The sequence below is a fragment of the Corvus brachyrhynchos genome, unplaced genomic scaffold (assembly GCF_000691975.1).
Source record: "Corvus brachyrhynchos isolate BGI_N302 unplaced genomic scaffold, ASM69197v1 scaffold42, whole genome shotgun sequence".
In the NCBI taxonomy this organism is placed as follows: Eukaryota; Metazoa; Chordata; class Aves; order Passeriformes; family Corvidae; genus Corvus; species Corvus brachyrhynchos.
In genome coordinates, this window is record NW_008237242.1 from 357,035 (window position 1) to 377,299 (window position 20,265).

Sequence of the window (20,265 nt, forward strand, 5' to 3'; positions counted from 1 at the left end):
CTTCACTTCTGCAACTAACCCTATTTAAATACAGCTTGGTACTGATATAGCACAACACGTGGTGAAATGAGTGATATAATGAGGATCCAATTCATCTGTCAAAAGATAGATTGAAATAACGTTTATAAGTAACACTCAGCTTTTTAACCCAGATTTCTCAGTAAATAATTATTTTGTATTATAGTTTGGAATTACTCTGTTTTACATCATAGCGGAACAGAACATTTATACCTTTTGTTGTAACAACAGATGCCATTGGGAAGCCATTACCAATTCCTTTTGCCAAAGTAACGATGTCAGGCACTACACCATGTGTTTGAAATCCCCAGAAATGGCTACCTGTCCGTCCAAATCCTGTCTGTACCTTTCAAAGGCAAAATTCAGAGAAATAACCATCACTTTCTCACACTTTATGATATAGTTTCTTTTCTTGTCTTTCTATTGTTACTGATTTGCATTAAAGAGCAACTACCTCTGAAGTCAACTTGTATTAGGATCCTTATTCAAATGGCTCTGCACAAAATGCTATTTATTGTAATTGGGTTTTTCTTTCATGTGATAACATGTCATCATGTCTTAGGCCTGGTGAGATCCACAAATAAGATGCAGCTTCCATTTCAAAGTGGAGAGGAAATGTAAAGGCATTTGAAGCATTTGATACTATTTTAATATTGTTTTAGCTAAGAAAATTCAATTTCTTAAACTTATTTGCAGATGTACAGCAATCAACTCTTCTATATTTTACTTATGTCAACAATACTCATAAAAGGAAGGGTTATTTTGACAAATTTCCACCACAAGTATCATTTGTTGCATATTTGTGCAAATTTACTGCTCCCAGAAGGTAAGGACTGAAGTTTGCTACAAATACTACCTCTGCCCAAAATGAGAATAAAGGCAGTAAAAACTGGGAGGCTCCTATGCTTGGAAAAATGCAGTTTAACACCTTGTTAAAATTAAGCTATGAATTGCATAGCATTTCACTTAGATTATTTCCAGGCTTCACTTGGATTCTTTTATGGTAACTTTCAGAGGTACCCCACTCTAGAATTCTTAGGTAAAAAGATCTGACTCACTTCATCTGAAATGCAAAGGCCCCCTCTTTCCCGTATCAGCTGATACGCTTCCTTTAAGAAATTTCTTGGGTACTGAACAGCTCCATTAACACCCTGCCAAGAGAGAAACACAATGTCTTCAAGGAACAAACAAGGAAACAGGAGTTCTACTTGGGGAAAAAACTTAGCAGCCCTCAGGTAACAGCAAGACTGCTATTTTAAGCTTCTGGCTCCAGCAATGAAGCTGCTTCAAAAAGCTCCTGCTCAGGTCACTCATTCCCATTCCACACTGCTGCCTGCTGTTCCTTTAGTTGTACTGGCATGAATGTTTATGAGGCCATGATCACTGTAAGACCAAGTCAATTAACAATAAAGTGCCAAAACAAGGACCTTGAAAATCTACACACAGTGAAACCCAGAAACTCTGTTTCCTGGTGGAGTTGACCAGAGAATTCACATTCCTTCTTTGGTTTATTTGTTTAGAACATTGCCTCCTCAACGTCTTTTCACCTTGTCAGTTTGCATTTGGATTGGAAATTCAATTCTACCCTGCAGCTGGACCAGAACAGCTTTTTAGACTCAAGTACATAACTGCTTAGAAAAGAGCAAAACCAGAGAACCGCTCCAGTTTTCCTTGTTGTCACGGTTCTCGCATATTTTTTTGCCTGGGATAAATTCTCCATTTTTCCTGTTGAAGAACCACATATCCAGCAATTGTGAACATAGGGTGGAACATTAGGAGAAAGAATCCTGTGGCCACCAGTTGCTAGACAGCTGTTAAAAGTACAGTGGACAACATGACTAAAAGAGGGGGAAGGGGGTTGAGTTAAAAGTTTACAGAAATAGTAATGAAAATTGGAAGGAGATAATAGAAACCAAAGTATAGCATCCATCATACTCACTATTTAAATGCAGAAAAAATGTGTATGTTTAATCATGATTCTGTGTTTAATTTCATGAGAAAAATTCTAGCTCCATTGAAGTCAGTGATAAAAGCTGAAATTTTAGGGCAGTGTATCCAATCTTTCAAACATTTAACGTGTTTAAAGCATTAAAAAATCATAGTAAAAACCACCAAAAGTCTATGTTCAGGTTCTGGCTAAAGAATATCAGATTTGAGTAATCACACTATTTGTGCTATCACAACTGAGAAACAGCAAACTACCTACTTGAATTGGTTCAGCAATAAATCCAGCTACTGTCTTGGGCACGGAGGTATTCAGAGTATCTTTGAATTGTTCAATGTACTGGTCTTTTGCATGACATGCACCTGTTTACAGAGGAAACAGTTTGAAGGGACTTAATATGACACAAAACTAGCTTCAAAACATGAAATTACATATCAAAGCAACAAGTGTTATGTGACTGCATGGTAAATATTCACCTCTCAAATGAACAGGAGAAGGCTAAACATTAAAGGAGAGAGTCTCTTCTCTTAAACGACATGTACTCTGTGGTTAGTGCAGGTAGGAGGATTCTGGATAATACAGCTGCATAACAGTCTGTTCTTAAATAAAGAACAGAGCAATTAGTATGGCCAATGCTCCCATTCACTAGGGAAGGCAAAGCTAAAACCAAAACACTCTGTTATGTGTATATGTGAATTAAAATACTGAAAAGTGCTTGTTGAAACAGTAGAAAAACTGATTGGAATTGTTAGATGCAGAGCAGTAGAGGAGATTTCACACTGTGTTGTGTATGGAAGACTTCTTCCTATTGCTGGCTGCAGGTTGTCCTTACTATTTGCCTTATTCCAATATAAAAGCTGGAAAGCTGCCTAAACTTCAGAAACAGCAGAAAACACCATCAACACTTCTGTTCTTCCAGATGTGCTGAAGTGAGTTCCACAGCTTCCAGAGTTGATCATGACAAATACTGGAAACAAAGACTGAGATTTCAAGAGGAAATCTGAGAATGTGGTGTCATCTGTCCCAAATTTTTCCCATTGGGATGTGGGATCGTGAGATTCTCTGCAATATTTTCTTTGGTTGCCCTTGCAAAACCTAACCAGACATCTGCTTGTCTGGAGGAGGTAATTAGAACCTATTTTCACAGCCCTCAATATTTTGTAATCTGAAAGCCAAATTTTTGTTATGGACCAACCTTCAGTACAGCTGCATTTTCGAACAGTTTGCACTGGAGAATCTCTACAATGGCTGCCTCCCCATGGACCACGAAAAACATCTGGTAACATTGTCTGTCAAATATAAGAGAAATAGCTACAGATTTGATGACACCTTTCTAAGAGATCTTTTGATCTAATGACTAATGGCAAAACAAAAAAACCCATCTCTTAGAGTCAAGAGGCAAATACAGTTCAAGGAACTTTTCTGAAGAACACTTGGGAATAACACCAAATTTCCCCCTCACGAATTGGTGGAACAAAGACAGTTTTGGGACTGACAAGTTTAGACTATTCCAGCAATAGTCACTTAACTGATTTTTTGTCTTCTCTTGTTCTTTAACTTAGTCAGCATATTGGCTAGGAAAGAGTAATGCCAGCATTTTAAGAGTTGCTGGTAGCATTTCAGTACTCTTAAGTATGAAAAAATCTGCAAAATAGAGGGAGGCAGGCAGATCTAATAGAGACAGCTGCGGCTTTCTAATCCGTGCTGCTGCCGGAATACTACACGACTTCCGGCCACTCATTGAGACAGGCTGGGAAGTGGCTGTAAATGAGCCTTCCTATGGTTAATACTGGGGCCAAGCTGTCACCTGTAATTATTGGGTCACCAATGCCAGCTTCTAGACAGAAGGTTACTCCCATCTGCTCTAGGGCCGGGACATGACATATTGCCATTTAACCTCAGTGGATTTCCCTAACAGATATGTCTCCTGTCTTGCTGAAATAGGGTTCCTATTCATTACAGTGAATGATCTGCTCTAGACCATCTGAAAGCAGCTTTGCACAGATCTGCCAAACCAAACTTGAAGAAAGGAGTTATTTTGCTCCTTACACAGACTCCCATGCAAGCATCAAGCATGACTAAAGAACTGCAAATCACGACCACTCGCATTACGGCTGTCTCACCTCAAAATTTTAACTAAGGAATTGAACTATACATAGAAGAAAAGGGGATTCTGGCTCTTGTTGAACTTAGGCAGCAGAAACAGCTACACTGCAGTTTTGATTAGTGACCATAAAGCACTTGAGGCCAGAAAACATAGCAATTGCTGAAATATTCAAATAAGCTGTTAGTTACCCAGAATATTAATAAAAAATTAAAAACAAAAATCTCACAGCTGTACAGCCAAAGCCATTGGCAACACCATGCTTGTAAGGAGTCAGAGATGTCAAACCCAACGTGTAAGGGCTGCCTCCGTGGTATCCTCCTCTGTTCAAACAAACAAAGCAGATCAACATCACTCATTTCCAAGAAGTGTCTGGAGCAATATCAGTTCTGAGAAGGCAGGCTTCTGAGCTACGAATTGTTGGGAAAAATGTGCATTGTTGTACTGAAACTAAGAAGTTTCCCACTACCATTTTTTTGCTCTGCCCTTTGACTCTGACTGCAATTTCAAATATTAAAATTGTGAAGAAATGTTTGCAAGGAGATGAGTACAATGACTGGAACCAACAGCAATTCAGACAGCGCCTTGTGAAGATCTGCTGTAGCACCTGATCCCTACAGAGAAAACATTTCTGTCCTTTGAATCTTGGAAAAAGCTGCTGTCTTTAACAGATGCTGTCAATCATTAAACTAAATGGTGGTTTGCTGTCAGTTTTATACACAAATCAAAACTGGTTAGTGAGAAACACAAGCAAGGTAGGTACCCAATGTTCTGTTGAACACAGTAACAGAAAAATACAGCTCTTCATTAACACAGCCTTTTATTCTAATATCTGAGGCTCCCTGGGCTGAGCAGTAAAGTGAACTGTGGTGCATTGGTGCCCACCTCGATCCCTGGAATTAAGCCAGAAGCGTTGTTTGTGTACCTGTGCAGTGAGCTGTGGTTCAGGGCTCTGACAGAAAAACAAAGCAAAGCAAACAAAACAAAAACCAGCTCCCAGCCACAGCAGTTCCCTGCAGAGGTTCACTGCACCACTGTTCCAGAGGTACCTTTGCACCCCTCACAAAGGGGCACTGCAGAAGGGAAACAAAGGAAGAATGTAGCAGTTACTTGATCTTGCTCTGGCCATGAACAAAAGTCTACGAAAGCACACTCTGAATATAGATATCAGACCATTTTCTAGGTAACACAAGCAAAAATTGCAGGTTGCATTTTTATTGCAAACTAGTCCTAGCATACTGCATCAAAACTTCAGCTCCTGGTTGTCAAATAAAGTAATTTTATACCATTCTCCTCTGCAGACCTGGGGTGAAAGAGTTCTCTGTCTTTCCTTGGTTTAGGCATGTAGAGAGTGATCACACACGCAGAGGAGTTTTATAAAGCTCTGTTGGCATTACCTGAGAGAGATGATGTCAAAGTTACGGGTGTGCAGCCTTGCCATGAACATAGCTAAATCATTGGCTTCTGACCCGCTGTTGGTGAGATAAACCACCTGGGGGAGAACACTTGGCATCAATACGGCACAAAAACATCACTTTCTTCAGCATCAGACCATGTCCCTTAATAACATAATAAGCTATAACCTAGCACTGCCACAGGGTGACCTCACCACAGTAAAATTAGTGTTGGCCTTACACTATGAATGAGAACAAAGATTCAACTGATGTGCTCTGGGAGAGTACAGAAAAATCTCAAAGGGTTTCAGTTTACAGGTTTTCCTAAAATGGAATTCTGATTGAAATAAATTGAAGTGTTGGGTCAAACCTAAGCATTCCACATTTTAATTTTTTTTTTTACTCTCATTCCATCTTAAGGATTGCAGCAGATTTGTACTCTTCTGCTAGACCAATTTCATTTTATCACCAATTTATTTTACCTGAAAACAAAAATTATTTTTCTTACTGTTTTGCTGCATATGAAACATGACAATTATGTGGTTTATTTAATTAAATGTCAGTAAAGCTCACTACACAAAATACTGTCGAACACTTCTCACTGTGAATTTTCATGAGATCAAGAAAATTAAAGCTGGATATATACAAGAATGGTAAACATCTACTTATTTCTCTCAGTAATTTTTAACCTGGCAATGCCTCTTCACAGTGACAAGTGGGGGGAGAAAACAAACAGAATAGGAATTGGGGATATTGTGCTTGTCTACAGCTAGGTCTAAAGAAAAGGCCCTGAGGGCCCTCATGCTCTTTAACTGACAGTCTGTATTCCCCATACAGATTTTCTCTCTAGAGATATCATGGCTCTCAATTATTTAACAAATACTTCTTATGAACAGACACCCTCTTCACCAGCCCCAGCTCCAGCCAGAAGCAATTTACCTTCAGTGGATCTGGAAAAAGAGAAGTTAGCTTTTCAGCATACTCGTGGATTGCTGGGTACATGTAGATATTGGTGGTATGCCACAGGCGAGCCAGCTGCTTCTGGGTAGCCATAGTTACCTTCCTGTGTGTAGCAAAGGAGAGACAAAGGGATTGAATTCCACACTCATACATGCACATACCTCTGTGCTATTGATTCTGCAAATGCAGATGCTGCACCGTGTGCCAGATGGACCGAATTAATGAATTCCTCAAAATGCAGCAGAAATTGAACCTACTGTGATACATGAAAATTCAGTGAATTATATTCTGGTTTTAGGCCCACAGTGCTGCAGATTAATGAAGAGCAAAACAAACACGGGTGTCTCTTCCTGTATTTTATACCATAAATCAGAAAGCAACACACTTACGGGTGACAGTGTCCAACACTGACAGTGACAATCCCAGCAAAGAGATCAAGGTATCTTCGTCCTTCATAATCAAACAACCACTGCATGTGTCCCTGGTGCAGCAGCAATGGCTTCTTGTAATACGTTCTCAGTGAAGGAGCAATATTTTGTTCACGGATCTTCTGCATATGTTCATACGGATAGGACTGAGCGGAATAAAACAGTCAGTATCCTTCTGTGCCTTCCAAAGATCCAGACTCATGGAGTTGTAGTGGAGCACACAGACTACACAGCTGCCTGCAGGACTGAGATGGTAACAAATTCTGGCACATAGAAGGCTGTTCTACAAACCTCTGAAATTCAGCTTTTTGAAATAAGGCTGCTGTTCTGCACATACCTCTTTCTAAAATGTTTTCAAATTAACAACGTAGAAATTACAGATTTGTCACACAGGTACATCTACAATTTATATCCTGGTTGTAGCAGTTGGGTTGTGCCCAAAGAAGCAAATATTATGATCTTATTTATTAGATGAGCCTATCACTCAGACCCAGTAATGCAGTTTTATTTAAAGTCAGTGTAGTATCCATGACTTACTTCGTATTTTTCAGGTACAAAATCACAAGGAGGCATTTTTGCTTGTGTGAAGACAGAACTTTTCCATTTCTGCTGCCTAAAGGCAACTACAAAAGAGTAAGAGAATTATCACTTAGCAAAGTATACATCTACAAGATTTGTTCAATAAGCTTGTTCAGAGAACACACAACCTACAGCCACAGAAAGTTTTGGAGGGATTGTTTTTTTGGTCTGAGAAGTTTTCTTTGGGGAAAAATAAGTAACAGGCAGAATATATGTAATTTTTAAAAAAAGACGTTTATGTCTCATCCATTAAAAGTCAAGTTTTCAGTGTCACATGGACTTCTATTTTGAAAGAAGAAGAATTTTTTTTAAAAAATAAAAACTGTTTCTAATACAAGTTCTTCTCTGGGAGCAGTGGGTGAATGCTGTACAGTCAGGAGCCCAGGGTGACTGCAGCACAGGCAGTGCTCCCAGGAGTGGGGCAGAGGCCCAACAGACCTGAACGAGGTGGGCGAAGCAGGGTTCACTGAGAATGCCCCGCACAAACAGAGCTGAGTCAGGTCCAGGGGCCATCCAGGGCACCCAGGCCCGAGCAGTAGCGGACGGGGCCAGAGACAGGGCTGGACACAAGGTTACAGTGGAAGTCCAAGGTCCATCCAGGAGACAGAGCCAGGGCTGGACTAGGGCAAGGCTCATGGCTTAGCTGAGGCAGGGACTGAAGGATCAGGATAGAGATGAACCAGAGCTCCTAGGCAGGGGGTACAGCCCTGGGGGAGGCTTCTCAAGGGACACAAACTCTGCTTAGGGCCCTGACAACTCCATCGTTGCTTCAAAATCCTGGGAACAGCACACCATCCTGCCTTTCATTTAACTGCAGATGCAATTCAGTAGGTATCAGAAAGAGATACCTGATTGCCCAGAGAGGCTGTGGAGTCTCCCTCACTGGAGACATTCAAGATCCATCTGCACACATTTCTGTGCCGTGTGCTCTGGGATGGCCCTGCTTGAGCAGGGAGGTTGGACCGGATGACCCACTGTGGGCTCCTCCTACTTGAAACATTCTGTGACTCCGTGATTCTGCTAAGAGTTATTTGAAAACACTCTCTTTCTGTACCTACAACACTGTCTGCTGAGAGTTACACATTTGTTTATAAAAGTCGAGGGTTTTAACCAATTTCTAAAACACATGTGAAATGCAAATGACTGAAGAACAAAGTTTCCTGGAATTAATTACATACAATGTCACTTCCCTTACAACCACTTACAGCACTAATGAATCAAGAATCTACAAGATTCCAGTCTCAAAAAACTAGTTGAAAACCCATCAGTTAGGGAAGTTCTGCCCCTGGAACTCTTTCCAAGGGATTTGCAGCTACACCGAAATGGCTTCTACCCCGCGCTGCTCCGCGTCCAGGCACGGCGCTGCCATCCATCCCAAATCTGCACGGAGTGGGTGCAGGGACCCCTGCGGGCCTCGGCCAGCCCAGCTCCCGGCCGGACACACCGTGCTGTCCCCGGTGTCATCTCGTGCTGTGCCCCTGCTCTCATCCCGGGCTGTCCCTGCTCTCATCCCGTGCTGTGCCCCTGCTCTCATCCCGGGCTGTCCCTGCTCTCATCCCGTGCTGTGCCCCTGCTCTCATCCCGGGCTGTTCCGGTGTCATCCTGTGCTGTACCCCTGCTCTCATCCCGTGCTGTGCCCCTGGTGTCATCCTGTGCTGTCCCCCTGGTGTCATCCCGTGCTGTACCCCTGCTCTCATCCCGTGCTGTACCCCTGCTCTCATCCCGGGCTGTTCCCGGTGTCATCCCGTGCTGTGCCTCTGGTGTCATCCTGTGCTGTGCCCCTGGTGTCATCGCATGCTGTCCCCTTAATGTCACCCTGCGCTGTCCCATCCCGAGTCTTCTGACACGGTTTGACTGGAAGCCCTTCAGAGGGCCCTCAACAGGCTGGAGAGATGGGCGGAGAAGAACTGTCTGAAATTCTACAGGGGCAAGTGCAGGGTCCTGCACCTGGGGAAGAACAACCCTGGGTACCAGCACAGGCTGGGGGCCAGCCTGCTGGAAAGCAGCTCTGTGGAGAAGGACCTGGGGGTCCTGGTGGACAACAAACTGGCCATGAGCCAGCAGTGCCCCAGGCCAATGGAATCCTGGGATGCATTAGGAAGAGCAATGCCAGCAGTCAAGGGAGGTGATCCTGCTCCTCTGCTCAGTCCAAGTGAGGTCTCACCTGGAGTCTCTGCTCAGTTCTGGTCTCTGCAGTACAAGAGAGATTATGGAGGTCCTGGAGTGGGTCCAGCAGAGAACTACAAAGGTGATGAAGGGACTGGAGGAGCTCTCTTACAAGGAAAGTCTGAGAGAATTGATTCTGTTCAGCCCCAAGAAGGAATAACTGAGAGGGGACCTCACTGGTATCTGTCAGTGTCTGCAGGGAAGGGTCAGAGGATGGAGCAGGCTCTGCTCAGTGGTGCTGAGCAATAGGACAGGAGACAACAGGCAGAAACCGATGCACAGGGAATTCCACCTGAATATGAGAAAAAACTTCTTTACTACGTGTGTGACTGTGAAGTGGAAGAGATTTCCCTCTGTCTCCCTCATTGAAGATATTACAGAACTGTCTGGATGCAATCCTGTGCTGTGTGCTCTGGGATGACGCTGCTTGAGCAGGGAGATTGGGCCACATGACCCAGGGCCCTTCCAACCTGACCCAGTATACGATTCTGTGAATTCTATTATGTTAAATACATCTGGGTGGATGAGGAGAAACTGAGACATGCTGAGAGAAATTGATGAGCCATTTCTTTCCTTTTTTTGGTTTGGTTTTGTTTTGTTTTGTCAGTGAAGAGGTGTAGCACAACCTCCTACAGGGATGGGAGAAGTGGGAAGCTCTATTGCCTTCTTCCATTACCTGCCAGCAGCCAAGCCCCAGGCAGCCACTCACTCAATCTCCCATGAGCAGGACTGGGGAGAGGAAGGGAAGGGTAAAAGTGGGAAAACGGGAGGGTTGAGATAAAGAGAGTTTAATAGGAAAAGCAAAAGTGGCACACACAAGCAAAGCAAAAAGAATTAATTCTCCACTTCCCATGGGCAGGCGGGAGTTCAGCCATCTCCAGGAGAGCAGGGCTGATCACGTGTAACGGTGACTTGGGAGGGCAAACACCATCATTCCAAATGTCCTGTCTTTACTCAGTACTATATGTACTGAACATGATGCCACATAGTCTGGAATATTCCTTCAGTCAGCTGGGGTCATCTATCCCAGCCTCCCATGGACCCAAGACGAGGCCTTGGCTCTGTGTAAGCTCTGCTCAGCAACAACAAAAACATCTCTATTATCATCACTATGTTAAGCACAAATCCAAAACACACCCCCATACCAGCTACTGTGGAGAAAATTAACTCCGCCCTTGCCAAAACCAACGCATCCTTGGTAGTACTTAAGAACTACAAAGGCTCAACAGCTGGAACAGTAACTGGCACACGCTGTAACTAGACACAGTTGCCAATGAGAGGTATTTCACAGTGCTTTTGATGACCCTGTCTGCTCCTAAGGAGGAAGGCTGACTGCACGTAGCCCGAGGGGCTGCCCCAGTTTTGCAGGAAAACTGCCCAGTGTTGGTGTATAGGGTCAGAGATTTGTACCTTCTATGGACAAGGACAGTGCTCACACACTGTAGGACTCTCCCAAACCCTCAAATTTCTTGATCAAACTTTACCTCTGCCAACTTTAAATCCCTGAATTTCAGTGATAATTTACATCAACACAATGAGCCATAAAGAAACACAAAAGTTGTGACCTGGTATGTGAGCCATCTGTCTTACCTGGTTCAATTGTTCAATGCACATGAAGTTGGTTAAATCCACACATATCATGGAGCTTTCCCCATGGAGGACAGCAGGATTCTGCCCTACAGACTGTGTTGTGTGTCTGGATTTTCCTTTTTCTTTCTATACATTATATATTAGAAGTGCTGCATATCATGAAGAAATACACAATTTGGGATTTTTATTCACGAACTTTTATTAAACTGAAATGCGAACACCACTGCAAAGAGATTTTACAATGACAAAAGAGCGAAAAATTCATCAGAAAGCTACAGACTTCATAATAATATTGATCTTACGAGTGAAAACACTAATATTTTAGTAAAGCCAGCATTTTCAATATTAAGAACTTAAAAAATGTATTTGAAAGCACTTTCCTTTAGATATACTTAAAAACAATGAAGAATTCCTGAGCAACTACTTTTATACCAGTATTCTCCAAACAATGTACATACTACATATGAAATCTAATTCTTAAAACTTCTTGTATTTTAGAAATTTACAAAAAAATTTGGATCTGGTTCATAGAATAATTGTGCTTGAAGTCATTCTGTTGCTACAGTAATGACACTGCGATAATTCTCATGTTCCACGTTGCATACAAATTCTGAAATTGTAGTGGAAAAAATGCCTAGCTAGTGTTGCAAATCTACCAATGAAATGGTTTATGCAAATGGAAATAAGTTTGCTCTAAATATTTGGTCATCTCTTTCTCTGCGAAAAATACACTGTTTATTCTGGATATTATTCAGAAGATGCAATTTTTGTTTATTTGAGAGACTGCTGACACAATTAAAGGCAAGGGAGTTCCAGAGACTTCTACCCTCACTTAAAAGCACATCAAAATTTTGAACAATTAGTTAATGGCTGCTAACATGTTTTTTTCTGGACCTACTTTTTCGTAACAGTACCCTCTGTATTGCTATGTCTTACACAATGACTAAAACATACACAAAGCACAACAAAAAGTTTTCAGAAGCTGAGATAATGCTGAGTATCTCTGAGCAATATAACTCATATATAAGACTGATGGTTGTATTATATCAGGTGACGAACCATTTTTGTAGTCAGAATAAAAAATTACTTTCCAAAATGAAAAATAAAAATAAAGCAGCCCAGGAGGTCTTTCTGAGTTTAGCTGAGCAGTAGTTTCCTCTCCCTTTAGGAATGAAAGGCAAAGGGATGAGAATTAAGAGTAGTCTACAGCATTATGAATATTAAAAAATATGATATGACATCATTATAGTTCTGCCTGTATAAAAATCTGCCTTTTTCTAAACATGTATAGTTTTCCATCCTACCAAAGGGATATTTTCTACAAGTGACTTGTACAATGATTTCCAGCATCCTCTAAAAATTTACTCAGTGCTATAAGTCTCTAAAACTAACCATTGCAGGAACTGAAATGAAATCTTTCAGTTTTTATTGATGCCAAAATGAGGTGAAGGTACTCAGCAGCTCACGAAAATAGATCCAAAAGCAGCATTGTTAAAAAAAATAGTTAAATAATGTCAAGATCTGAGACAAGCAGCATCACCAAGTAGAAAAGGACAATAAACCATCCAAAAAGAGGAATATATAAAAAAAGACTTTTTTGTATCTAACTGCTCTATGCACCAACATCTTGAGTATAACATCAGCTTTCAGCACTGTAAGAGACCACACAACTAATTCAGGTATTTTTCTTAACTACTTCCAACAGATACAATAGTGCCTCTTAAAAATGTAACATATTGAAGAGATGCATTTTAAGCCTATCTTGGTAATTTTCAGCATTTATCACCAAGATAGGGACTGTCTGACTAAGGAAAATATTAACAGATACATTGTCAATGATACAAACTGAAGCAATGCCCAGAAATACCAAGAGACTGTTTAGTAATATCCCCAAAGTGTTTTTTCTCTTGGAGCTTCTAGGTCATTGCATTACATATACTAAATAAAAACAGAACAATGCTTAAGAATGGTAGGCATATGTGTGGGACAATGTAAATGGATAAACAAACCTCACCTGTATACCTGTCTGAAAAACGGAAGGTTGTTCATAAAGAGAGTGTGGTACACTTTATTTCTCCCTTTTCTCCTTAGGAAAGTAGGAAATGCAACTGCAGGTCAGATGCTGAGCCTGACTCTTCAAGTTTTGTGTGTTTGCCTGGGACCAATGTCAGATACGGGGAAGAAAAATCCCGTAACTGGTAGAAAGTGAATGACCACTTCTCATGTATAGGACTTTTTCTGCTCATATGTAACAGCTGATCCAGAGTAGCTGATTTCACCATTTTGCCAACTCTTTAGCATTTTGTAAGGCTTTACTGCTTTTGTGGACTCTATCAGGTAGCTATGCATATTCTCACTTTTGATATAAAAGTATTTTCTTCTCTTCCTTTTTTTCCCCCTCACTAACTCATTTATCACTCCTCTCTGTTCTAGTTCTCATTTTTTACTATCTATTCTTACATTTGATTCTTTTGCTGTCATGTTCTGTTCTTCTCCTCCTTCTCAGCTGTAGTCAAAATGCACTTGTTCTCTCGTCATCTGCTGTGTACCATCCCATAGTGACTGTGCTCCTTTTCTGTTCTGCCACATGCAGCAACCTTGTCCCTTGTCCTGTCACTTAGTGGTGGACCTGGCCGGACTTTGGACTCTATGACCTTACAGGTCTTTTTCAACCTGAACAATTCTATGCTTCTATGATACTTAAGCTCTTTATATCCCCATTTTTATGTGTTTAGGCATCTATTTATCCATATTTTCCTGCTTGACATACAGCAGAAAAATGAAGAAAATCCCTGATTTGTTTCAAAATGGTTTTCAAGGCAGGCCCACAAGGTTGTTCAAATTAGTGTCATTCAGTCCATCTTTCCACACCCACAGGAACTGGAGCCTGATTTTAGCGTGAGGGTTTGAGATAATTGAGACCAGGGCTTTCCATTTTTGCTCATTTAGAGACAGAATTGAAAGGTTTGCTTCCTAGGAACTCAGTTGAAAACAGGTAATTCAAAAGAGCAAGTATTGATAAATATTAAGTTCCACAGCTGTGATCCAGAATGAGAGCATCTCTGGAAAATTGGCTCATTCAATCCTTGTGACCTGGGAATGTAAGTAGTGGCAAAAAACTTTTCAGGTCAGGAATGGGACTGATGCTTGACTGCCAATCTGGGCACGGAGGACTTTCTTACAAAATGGAATTTGCTTTAGGCTTTTTTTTTCCCATATTAAAAACATCTAATTTTGCTACACATCTTAAATATCCCATCCTCATACTACCACTGAATCACAAGTGATGATTCTATGACAAGTGGTTTGTTAAGGAAAATAATTTGAATTTACAAATAAGATTTTTAAATTCTTGATAGAACGAGTTACAAATTTACACATAAAGCAAAATGCTTTTGCCTGCCTTTTAAAGGGAGACAAAAAAATATCTGAGGTAGCAATTATTTGAGAATATGATGCCTGATCTCGTGACACTTTTTTTACTTTATTTGTCCTTATGGCTTTGTAGAAGATGTCTGATGTCTATCAATTGGCCTACATGACTTCAGTTTCCTTGCACAACACCCTCAGATCATTTACAGTTACCATGAAATCATGAAATACACTTACAGGCTTCATGATGTAAACCCCACATATACAATGCTTCAGAGAGCACAAAAAAAAATCTGCTTATTAATTTTGAGCACCTGCTGCCACTACACTTTGAATACTTGAATGACATTTAAAGCAGCTGTCTATTTTTCAGCCATTTAAACATAGACACACAGACAGATAGACTACAGAGTTCACTGGTTTGACATAAATCATCATTACATATTTGTTTTACAGATTGTTCCATAAACACATATATTCTCTTACTAATATCATATAAGGTTAATTCACTGAATATTTATTAAATTATCTTTATAGTTACATAGTATCATCAAGACCAGATTTTAAGTCCTCATCATATGTGATATTGAGCTTTGTGAGCATGTGTGACTGTTCATTAGCTTGTATTTCTTTTAAAGTCTGAAATATTACAGAGAAATACCAAAATTGTACATCAAATACATCTCTACTAAAAAAATCTAATAAAAAATTTATGATAATGAATCATATTTGCCAATACTGAAGAAAAAATGTTAATAAAATTAGTCTGAGTTGGAAGGAAAGGTAATTAAATAAAGTATATATGTTCAATTTTAGGAATTTCATAAAATTAATTATGTAGAAGAGTCTTTATGCTACCTTTTAGGACTTTTATGCTTTTACAAAGTAGTTCACACTATAAATGACACATGGATAACTTTGACATTGAAAACATCATTCACATTCTTGAAGTAATTATTCCAAGTGAGAAATTCAACTAATGGTACAAGAGCTAGAGGGCTGATCCCTGTTCCTGGGGTAAATTCTGTTATATACTTCATCCCTCTGGATATCAAAGGAGGTGTCAAGAGCCTGTTTTTCCCCACAGTGTGTCATAATTTTGCACAGATTGACTGTGTAGAACTGATGCAAAAACTCATGTACTTCCTAATGAAAAGCTTAAAGACCTGCAAGCAAAAATATTATTGCAAACAGAAAGAATTAAGTATTTGAACATTCAGAGGACCAAACACTTAGCTGAAGGTTATTTTGATTTTACAGAACCTGACTTTTTACTTTTTTAATGTACTTTCAGATGTTTAAGGTCGCTTTCAGAAGCTCTGCCACTGGGAGTAACAAGGTGTTTTGGAGAACATAAGCAAATCTCAGGGGAAATTAATCTATCGGCATATTTGTCCAGCTTCAAGAATTAAATATATTTATGGCAATGTTTTCAAATTACATTTAGCTATCAAATCCCCCAAAACTTCAAAGCAGCCAGCAAACACCCCTTTTCCACTGTGGCTGACTTTTCCTTTTCACAGAGAGCCATGATGATTTGGCATATTGAGACATTCATCAGCAAAGGTGGGAGATGCTCAACACCACACGATGTAATTTAGGCTACAACTGTTTTGCAGTTTCAGTATTCATTTATGACAAAACAGAGAAACTCCTTGACTGTTTCTCTGTGGATTATTGGAGGCACACATGCCTACAGTTAGGCAGGATGAATCACACACTTAAAATCTGCTAAATGTTGTCTCTGCTTGCTTCAGGTAAAAAGTAACCTCAGGTAAAAAGATAGGACAGGAACAGCCTGTTGCTGTGCTACATCTGGCTAGTCACCTGTGTTCTAACCTAAAAAACCTACTCTATAAGGAGCATCTTTAGGCTGAAGGCTTAATAAGGTACTACAACTTCTGTGCACCACGAGATACATCCCTGAAGGCCTGTAGCAGAATATCCTCGTGCATCTAATGAGATGTAGGAAACAACACAGCTAGAGCTATCTGTGTAAAGAAAGAGAATGTGTCTGATCATATTAGCTCTGTCAGATTCTGTCAGAAAACTGAAGGGTAAATAAAACACTGTCAGACACAGTATGTTATCAGCTCACACACTTCCACACACACACGTTTCCTCATAGCACAATAGTTTCTTTGCAGTACTTCTAACATCTCTAGAAATTTGTAAGCTATACTACAAACAGTGTCTCTATGGTAAAATTGTTCTGGTAAATATAACTTAACAGAGTTTTATGTTCAGCTGATATCTGGGGTAGCCCCTTCATGTCATCATGTGTTGAATAAGTGGCTGAGTTAAGAAACTGAGATACCTTCCCACACCTTCAGAGAAGACTGCTCTGATCAGCCTCTGAAGGTGGGCAGTTGCCTGTACGGAGGACATAGGCTCTAAACCTGATGCCACCCTAATGTTACAGTCTACACTACTGCGTATATTTATAGACACACAGTTAATTAGTTAAATTCCAGAGTCCTGCCTGTGGAAAGGCTAGGCAGATCTACTAATCTGTGCTTGAGCAGTTCCATGGCTTTGAAGGTAAAGGGTGATTTGCCAAATGTGGCCTTCCAGGACCTTCAAAATCTGAAATTCTCTTTTGTCTGGCTCTGCAGCAGGTACCTGATACCACAAGAAGGCTGGCTCAGTGCATAAAATCATAAAAATATGGAGAAAAGTAAAGCTGTTCAGGAAGGAGACTAACAAAAGCAAGCCCATCTATCAAATACACTTTCCTTCACAGGTACAGGACCATTCCCGCACCTTAAGTTTCCAGTTTCCCCTGAAGCTAGTGATGCTGGCTAAATACTTGGCCCAGTCTTAATCAGTCATCACATAGTCACACTTTTCTGGAGTAAATTAAACTTTTGTTTCAGGAAGAAAGGACCACGGTTACTTTGCAGCCACTACAGTATCATTTTGATTCTGTCTTCAGTTACGTGGGATGTAATGGATCCTTACTGTTCCCACTGCTCTTCCGGGGACACACGGCCCGCCCAAGTACATGGACTCATCTCCTCATTCCCACTGCTTTTTCAGTGGGGCTCTGAATCAGACCTTGGAGGCTGGGTTCCAAAACTGGTGTTCATAAATTTGTTATGAAAAGTCTGACTTCAAACTCTCCTTCCAGGCTCAGAGAAAAGTGCAGGATACAGGAGAACCCCATTTCATTTGCAATTGGCATCAGAGTATAAATTCAAAGGGGAAGATGCTTGGCTCTCAAAACCTAAATTCTATTTTAATTATATAATTACAGGTAATAAAAAACCTGTGAAACAAATAATTTAAAATTCAAATAGTAATATATCTATAATATATTTGAAATATAGTTTTAAAATATCTTCATATTCTTAATTAATATAAAGCTTAATTTTATGCTTTGCATAGAAATTATAGCTTTACTTGTTACTGTCTCAGCAGAAGGAAAGAGAAAAGTTCCTAGATAGCTAAATAGCATTGGGAAATTAAAAAATATTTTACTTTGCTCTTTTTTTGGTAATAGAAAAATAGCCTTAAAAATAGATTGTTAAATATATGGGCTTATATTAAAGTAGAATTGTATATTATATACAGTAAGGCAGTATATCAAATATCATCCTTTTTTTTCATTTTGGTTTGTCTGGACTAGGATATGAATGGGATGCATTTTTCTGTCACATTGAAACAAAGCAAAAATATATTTCGAAGAATTTGTTATTTTACTGTAACAAACTTTACTTTTTTTGTAGAATATATTCTCTTTTATACATGATTTGTCATATACAAGAGCTCCGTTTTTCTCAAGGATTGAGAAAAAAGATAAAGAAAACTTAATTGGGTGTCAGAATGCATTCAGAAGAAAATGCATTGTAGGCAAGAATACTGTTGTGCAGTGATTTATCTAATGTAGGAACTGCTCAAATCACTATGGTTTGCTGACTGACCCATAACAATTTTCATCTTTGTTGAATCTGCAGTATTTCCTCAGGCTTAATCAACCAACAGAAGTTTTGCAGAGCTGAATAATTATTTTACAATGTATTTTTCATGATGGACAAGATCCATTTCCTCATTTCACTGTGTCACAAATGTGTGCTAATGATCCAGGGCTTACTCCCATGACTATTCCCTCATCCCACAGATTATTTTATTACCTGTACAATGCACACAGGAGGCTAGGTTTTTGCAGACCAGGCTTTTTTAAAGAACTGTTTGTTATGTGATTTTGTTTTACTGTGTGTAACTACTAAGTATGTGCTGCACTAAAATGTTATTTAAAGGAGGGCATAAAGGAAGATGGGTCCATGTAGTCTGATCCACTGGTGTCTCTTCTGGAGTCACTTGGAGTTGTCGTGCTGTAGCTCGTATTTTTCTCAGCTTGACTTTGCTGAGGGTTCTGAGATGTTTCTGCTACAGGTTCTTGAGATACAGGTGTGTTCTGGGTGCGCTGATCTGGCAATAATACCAAAATGTGATGGTCCACAACAGTTGAGACCTTTGTATATTCTTTGTTGGTTCCTGGAACAGCGCATTTTTTGGTCTTTCCGCTATTTTCTTTATGTTTCAGTAATAGTGTTGGTTCCTTATCTTTTCTGACTTTATGAACTTCTACATAGTCCATTAGTTTAGGATTCAGGAAAGGTGACCTGTCATTATGTTGGTTTTGTCTGACCTGCACTGTGGTTTGGTCAGTTTTGGAATTCTCCATATCGCTTATCTTTTCTACATCATCATAGACAGTTTCAGCAATTGGATATAGTGACTGATGATTTTCTTCATTTTCCACCAAAACTGGTGCAGTGTTCACATTTGTGGTATTCAGTGTTATCTTGAATGCCTCCACAGTGCTGTGGTAGGCAAACATAACAGGCTGATTACTGGGTAACTGAGCTGCCAGCCACGTGCATGACTTGGTACTCTCACTGTTACAAGGGAGTGTTTCCTGTTCTGAGGCCATAGACTGAGCTTCCCAGCTCCCCTTTCCTCCTTTCCTTTGTTTGGCTCTTACAACCTGTGTTTGAAGAGTAGATGGAAGGCCGCGGGATTCCCTGCACTTCACAGGGAGGAGAGAAGGGCTATCACAGCTCCCTCGGCCTGAGTCACTGTCTGTTTCCTTGAGTATAATTTTTGTATTTTTACTGGGAGTGTCATGATTTGGCATGAGTTGCTGATCCTCACTGTCCTCTACCTCCAGATATTCTATCAGCAGCTCCTCGCAGTCTGATGTTGGAGGGAAACCATGGCAACCAAGAGCACTCAGCAATTCTTCAGATTTTCCTGTCTGAAGGTATAATGAAGAGGATATGATTTTTCACTGTCAACCTTAAGGTTTATCTGATTAGAACAATTGTGAACAATCTTTATATTTGATATACAAACACTTCGATATTTATATTGCTAGACCCAAATCTGAGTTTCGTCGGTGGGGAGACACAACCCCAAAATTCATGTTTCTAATGTGGGAGGAGCAGGGAGCTTTTTGCAGGTATGGGTCTCCTGAGTTTAACAAGAAGGAAATGGGGGAGAAGGGCAGTGCAGACATGCCCTGCCTCTTCAGTATGGCAAGAGACTGTGGAGAGCATCCTTCGTAAGAGCTACGAGAAAGTTCACAGAGGCATTTCCTCGTGTCCCAGGAAACAGGGCAGTCACAAACTGTGTTCTTAAACACCCTCCAGCTACAAGTTCGAGGTAAAACTCTTACTCACACATACCCTTCACATGTTTACCTGA

General features: G+C 40.3%; 2 protein-coding genes across 14 annotated transcripts in view; both read right to left on the reverse strand.

The window, feature by feature from the left end:
- Nucleotides 1-7,502, reverse strand: part of AGXT2 (alanine--glyoxylate aminotransferase 2) — a 13,082-nt gene extending 5,580 nt beyond the window's left edge. Inside the window, exons 1-9 of the mRNA XM_017730205.1 lie at nucleotides 7,387-7,502; nucleotides 6,811-6,995; nucleotides 6,401-6,524; nucleotides 5,465-5,559; nucleotides 4,297-4,390; nucleotides 3,159-3,252; nucleotides 2,225-2,325; nucleotides 1,077-1,169; nucleotides 232-364 (exon numbers count right to left, since the gene is read on the reverse strand). Of these exons, the coding sequence (XP_017585694.1) occupies nucleotides 232-364; nucleotides 1,077-1,169; nucleotides 2,225-2,325; nucleotides 3,159-3,252; nucleotides 4,297-4,390; nucleotides 5,465-5,559; nucleotides 6,401-6,524; nucleotides 6,811-6,995; nucleotides 7,387-7,422 (955 nt within the window). The 5' untranslated portion in view covers nucleotides 7,423-7,502. The remainder of the gene's footprint in view (nucleotides 1-231; nucleotides 365-1,076; nucleotides 1,170-2,224; nucleotides 2,326-3,158; nucleotides 3,253-4,296; nucleotides 4,391-5,464; nucleotides 5,560-6,400; nucleotides 6,525-6,810; nucleotides 6,996-7,386) is intronic.
- A 3,856-nt stretch (nucleotides 7,503-11,358) lies between these two features.
- The window catches only part of PRLR (prolactin receptor), a 135,660-nt gene continuing 126,753 nt past the window's right edge, over nucleotides 11,359-20,265 (reverse strand). For all 13 annotated transcript variants that reach the window (XM_017730216.1, XM_017730214.1, XM_017730212.1 and 10 more), the window contains one exon: nucleotides 11,359-19,816. In XM_017730216.1, coding sequence (XP_017585705.1) covers nucleotides 18,806-19,816 — 1,011 coding nt within the window. In that variant the 3' untranslated portion in view covers nucleotides 11,359-18,805. The remainder of the gene's footprint in view (nucleotides 19,817-20,265) is intronic.